Genomic DNA, 5,777 nt, shown 5'->3' with positions numbered 1-5,777 from the left:
GGTGCCAACTTGGGCCAGTGAAGCAACGTCCTCCACAACTAGACTGAAGAACAAAAGGACAGCAACTTGTCTGTTTCCTTTCCCCCAATTCCCCAGCACTGTACCCATCCCCCAATTCCCCAATTAAAAAGAAAAATTGTCTCTCTAGAACACAAATTGGTGTTGGCTCAAAGCTAGAGGGACGGGAGAACGGGGAGAAAGGGCTTAATAGGTAAGGGGTGTTACTTTGGAGTAGTAGAAATGTTTTGAAACTAGGTAGAGGTGGTGGATGTACAATATTGTGACTATACTAAATACCACTGACTTATTCACTTTAAAATGGTTCATTTTATGTGAATTTCACCAAATAAATTTTTTTTAATTGTCTTCTTATAACGCAAAGGTTTTGTCTTTGGACCACCAACACCCTTTCTAATTGCTCTTGCACATACATGAGTGATAGACCTTTCAGTGGTTACAACTAGCGAGTCTCAATTTTCTCTCAAGACTTTAGTATTAACTTTGAAGTAATACAATGTATGGGTAGAGAAACAATTACAAATAATTTAACTGGCTAGATGTTTTGGTCAGGTTTCATGTGTAGAGAAAAAAAATTTAGTTTAAGCAAAAAATGATTAGTTTCAGGATATTAAATGATGCGTAGACTAAGAGGGCCAAAGAAACAGGTGCCAGGCTAAACTTTGAAGAACAACTCAAAACTGAGCTGGAAATGCTGCTTTTATCATGATTAGGAAGTGGATTTCTATGTTTTCTGGCATTCCAGTGGATATTTTGGTTCCTATCTACTATCTTTTCAACATTTCTCTCTTCTTGACCTAGATTCAAAAGGGATCAAAGATGAGATGTAGTGCCCAGTTGCCTCCCTGCTTCATACTTCCATGACTGCTAACAGTTTTGTATATTGGGCAAGTCACTTGGTCTCCTGTCAAACTTCTAACCTTATCAGAATCACCTGTGCAACTTAAAAGACACCCAAGCCCTACCATAGAATTAAATCAGAATGTGTATCTTTTTGTTGTTACTTCCTTAGATAATTATGTCACACCATCTTGGTTAAACATAGGACTTAGTGATCTCCAAGGACCTGGGTGGATTGATGCTGTGACTCTACTTTTTCTAATCCAGGCTAGAGGCTTTATATCAGCTTTAAACCATTTGTTCTTGACCTTTACCAAATGAGCATTGAGTATGAGCTCAGATTGTTATGGCATCAGAACTGTTTTTTCTGTATGCAAATCAGCTAGCATACCTGGATACATGTTTCTCCTGTTTCGCAATTCACCTTTGTCCTTGCTTTGTAAAACAAATATCAGAAACTCAGAATTTTTTGAAAATATTCCACGTGAAGTAGTGAAAACATGATTTTTTAAAACAGTTTTTACATCATAGAATTGTTTGCATGAAGTTATTAATTCTGAACCTTAGAACTAGAATTTATTATGTAAACTAGATTTGTCTTTTGGCCAGGTTCCTCCTGGATGAAGAAGGACCAGCCCACCTTTACTCTCCGACAAGTTGGAATAATATGTGAGCGTCTCTTAAAAGACTATGAAGATAANCGAGCCGCCGCCGCCGCTGCTCCAGATGCAGAACCCACCGCCGACTCTGCAGCAGCCCGCCCCTCCCGGCAGCGAGCGGCGCCTTCCAACTCCGGGTAACCGACGCTGCGGGCTTGGCAGGAAGCCAGGCCCTGGCATTTTGGGGGGTGGGGGGGGGAGGTGGGGGTAGGGTTATGGACGCTAGGCTAATTCACCCATAGACCCCTTCTTTGCCCTGAGAAAAGGGAACTGGGGTGCTGCTGGGCCTGGTCGTTTCCGGGGATGGGAGACATCCGGGAGGGGTGGTGGGGCCACAGGGCCGGTTTTCTGTGTTCCTGGATCTGGAGAGCCTAGAGGGGTGGGCACCATGAGGAAGATGGGAATATCCCTGGCGGCTCGGGACCCTCCCAGTTCCCCCAGCCCCTCCTGCCTCCGCTGCCTGCACTGAGCAGCCCTGCAGATCCAGTGGGCCATGGAAAATTGGATTCTACTCACGAACCCGGCCTTGAGGGTGGGGGTTGCGGGCTGGTTACTGGGAAGGGGCCTGAGTGTGTGCTGTGCAGCACTGTCCTGTGGCTGTAGGGAGACCTGATTACCAGAAGTCTTTAGGGACCAGAGGCCGCCGCAGAAGTCATGGAATCCGATTGCAACCTGACTAATTCTAAGGGACTGGCCATGTTTTATTGTATGGCTATTGTCTTGTACCGTACATGGCTTGAAAACGGTAGGTCCTTAGGTAGAATTTGAGAATCTTTAAACATACAGAGGTTCCGGAAGCAGGAATTAAACCATACGTAGCAGAGACACTCGCTTTCAGTAGGGGATTCCACATTGGCCAAGGAAAGGGGAGAGCTGGTGTAACATTAAAGTAAAAAAAAAAGAAAAAAAAAAACCTAGCCATTGTGGAGTTGTTGAGGGGAAAGTGCATCGGAATTAATAGTTAGCAGTTTTAAGGGCTCCCGGAAATGGGGGGAGTCTCAAAACTGGACTTTGGCAAGTCATTTCTTTGTGTGTGTTTTTTCTACTTTTCAAACATAAGCAAAACATTGGGATTGCCTTAAAAATCGCTGATTCCTCACCCCTTTTTAGTTGCCCGTTTTTAGGCTTTATTTCCTCCTTCGCAAATCCACAATGCAGTTTTCAGGCCCTCATCCTCTTGAACCAAGATTCATGCAGTTGCCAGCCAAGCTCTCCTAGTAGACACTACTATATTCTTACTCGTGTTCACCTCTTCTTTATGCTGGCATTGAAAGGATTTACCAGCTATAACCGTATCTTACCTATTAAGTGTTTTATGCTTTTTTTTCCCAAACTATGCTTTTGCGCTTTTTCCCCAGACCTTCTTTTATCATGTTTTCCCCCTTAAGTTTGCTAATTCAAATAGTCATTTCCTTAAATCTCCCATGTATTTATGTGACTAACCCTGCCCCATAAGGGGAACTGGTTTCTACTTTAAATTCCCTGACCACTTAATGTTGCAAAAAGCCTTATGTACTGAATGAGAATGTTTGCAAAAGTTCTTTGTAAAGAGCCCTTCAAAAGCAAAAGGTGTGGATGCCTACTTAAAGGGATTTTTTTTTTTCTTCCACTGCTCCTACAGATACACAAGGGTAGTCACATAATCTTCCTGGGTCTCTCCTCTTCTGCAAAACATAATTAATACTTACCCTGTCTACCTTGATGAATATTATGAAAATGTTTATTTCTTCCAATACCACTCTCTAGACTAATTCTATTGTAGTTCACATTACAGCAAATGATTAATAAATGATGGTTGAATATATTTGGAAGCCTTAATATGGCAGAACGCTGTAATGAGGTCACAATTTTTTTAATCTTAAAATTTAATCTTTGCATAGGTTATGCAAATTAGCTTAGTTATTTTATTTAAAATATTCATTTGTAAACATTGATCAGCTAGTTATATTTCTTAATGCTTATTGGAATATGGTTCTGTCATGAAAGAAGGAAAGTATAAATAATTCATTATTTGCTCTGGCTTAAGTGAAAGACGCCTTCTGGATTAAAATGGAAGAGCGGGGAAGGAAATATTAGTTGCCATAACAAATAGGAAGAATAAAGCCAACTAATAGAAAAGTGAATTTAAAAATCAGTGACTTCACTTTGTAACATCCTACTAGTTGTTACCTCAAGGATTGTAAAGTTCTCTTGCAAATGGTCAAGAAACTATGTTTTAAAAACTTCACTTTTAAAAAAAAGATACGTGTCATAGCCCTTTTTGTGGAAAGGGCCTATAAAATTAAGCCTTTTATTGCTAAAATGAGTGACGTGGATACCAGGTATGGAAGGTAGTTGCTGACCTCGGAGATGAGTGTATAACATGGAGTGAGTCTGGATGCAAAGCAATTAATTGATCATGACTTGAGGGTTGAGGAATAACTTCTAGGTTGAGGTAGCATTTTAGCTGGATCTTAAATAATGTTGGAGGTAGAGACACAGCCCCATTGGAAGTAAAGCAAAAACGCTTGAGCAAAGGCCAGAAAACCTGCAAATGAAGGATATTTTAATACAACTGGACTGTAGTGCTTGATGGAACTGGAAATATGGCTTAGTCAGATATAACCTGAAAGCACAACCTTAAATAATAATGAAAGGAAAGATTAAAATTATTATCCACTGTTAAAAATAAATTTGCATTTTTCTTTTTAAAAATTGTCTTTTCCTGTTTTATGTGGCCTTGGGAAGAAAATCACATCTACTTTCTTATTTTCTTTGGGTGCATACCATGTTTAGATTCTTAGACTTTGCTAGTCTTTCTCCCAGCCTCAAAGTTGTATCTTTCCATTTGTTCACTTTGCCATACAGGAGGCAGTTATAGGTTTATCAAAGACCTTCTGTTCTCATGAGCGTTGTCCTCATACTTGTCCTTTCTTGTTTCAAGTCTTTGCAGTTCCTTACAACCTTGCATTTAATCTGGCAAGAATGTGCTTGGAGAATAATACATTTTAAAGATGAAGCAAAGACTTCATGAATTCAAGGATCTAAAATATGAACTTCATAGCATTCTTAAAGGAAAGCTTTGCTAAACTACACGTATGTAGTTTCAAGTGTTTTGGTTGAGTGTTACAGAATTTAGCTGTATGTGGAGCAACTTAGAGTTCATGTCAGTTCCTGAGCTGTACCATTACTTGTTACGGCATTATTAATATTTTTTATTTTGATTCTCACAACTTTATTGGGCAGGCATTTAACACATATATTGAAGAACTAGGCTAAAGATCCTGAATGACGTGTCAAGGTCATAGTCACACAGCTGGGAAGAAGCAAAATGGCATTAACACTTCCCCCTCATTAAAAATAGCTATAGCAAAGTGTACATTAGAATAATGTGAGTTGGGGAGGGATAAAATTTTTTGGTTTTTGTTTTTGATAAGGAGGCTTTATTATCTGGAAAATGAATACATACACTACCACAGAAATGCAAAACTTGAAAACCACATCCTTCCAGATTCTATGTTATCTCTCGAGTGTACTTCAAAGTGGTTAGTGATTTGTGTGTCCCAAACTCCTTTTAATTGTGTTAAATTTGGTTTGTGACTTAACTCAAAATAGTAATCTGAATCCTACCAAATATTGCCTCTTTCAGGATCAGAAAATTCTTTTCTAAGTCTGATCATCAATTCCAAGCAGTAAATCTCGGATCTTCCCCTGAACATGATAGTTTCTGCTTTCCTCTTCCCTAAAGATCTTGAGTCCCAAACAGGACAAGAGCTTCACTGTTAGAACGCCTTGGGTGGTGAGAGACTTACCCCTAATACACTAGTTTGTGAAATTGTGCAACTTAAAGGAGATAAAAAATAGCCCCCTATGAGGGAAAGGACTTTTTCCCCCAGTAAGTTGTACTAGTTAATCCTACAGCAAACAACAGACCTGGTGTTCATTGTCAAAGAAAACATGGAAAGGGAACTGTCTGGGTGGCTAATGCCAAAATAGCTGCTAGTCTCTGTATTATTGAAATAGCGACAATAAGAGGGCACACATTGGGGTTCTAGAAGCGTTCCAGGAGGGGTGCTTTATTTGGTATAAACACTTCTCTTGTTTAGTATAATATGGGAGGAAGGACAAGAAGTTTGAAGAAATGATACAATAAAGTGAATGCTCAAGTGTGTTTCTTTTTTATTCAGAGCAAATTTTTCAGAACATAAAACAAGAATATAGTCGTTATCAAAGGTGGAGACATTTAGAAGTTGTTCTTAATCAGAGTGAAGCCTGTCCTTC

At 39.6% G+C, this 5,777-nt stretch overlaps 1 protein-coding gene across 1 annotated transcript in view; it reads left to right on the top strand.

Moving 5' to 3' along the window:
* The window catches only part of AKIRIN1 (akirin 1), a 16,131-nt gene that overhangs the window by 4,213 nt on the left and 6,141 nt on the right, over window positions 1–5,777 (top strand). Inside the window, exon 2 of the mRNA XM_019657527.1 lies at window positions 5,681–5,772. Within this exon, the coding sequence (XP_019513072.1) occupies window positions 5,681–5,772 (92 nt within the window). The remainder of the gene's footprint in view (window positions 1–5,680; window positions 5,773–5,777) is intronic.

Source organism: Hipposideros armiger, unplaced genomic scaffold, assembly GCF_001890085.2.
Source record: "Hipposideros armiger isolate ML-2016 unplaced genomic scaffold, ASM189008v1 scaffold_10, whole genome shotgun sequence".
NCBI classification, from domain to species: domain Eukaryota; kingdom Metazoa; phylum Chordata; class Mammalia; order Chiroptera; family Hipposideridae; genus Hipposideros; species Hipposideros armiger.
The sequence above is the reverse complement of the archived record's forward strand: the minus strand, read 5'-3'. Positions and strand labels throughout refer to the sequence as shown.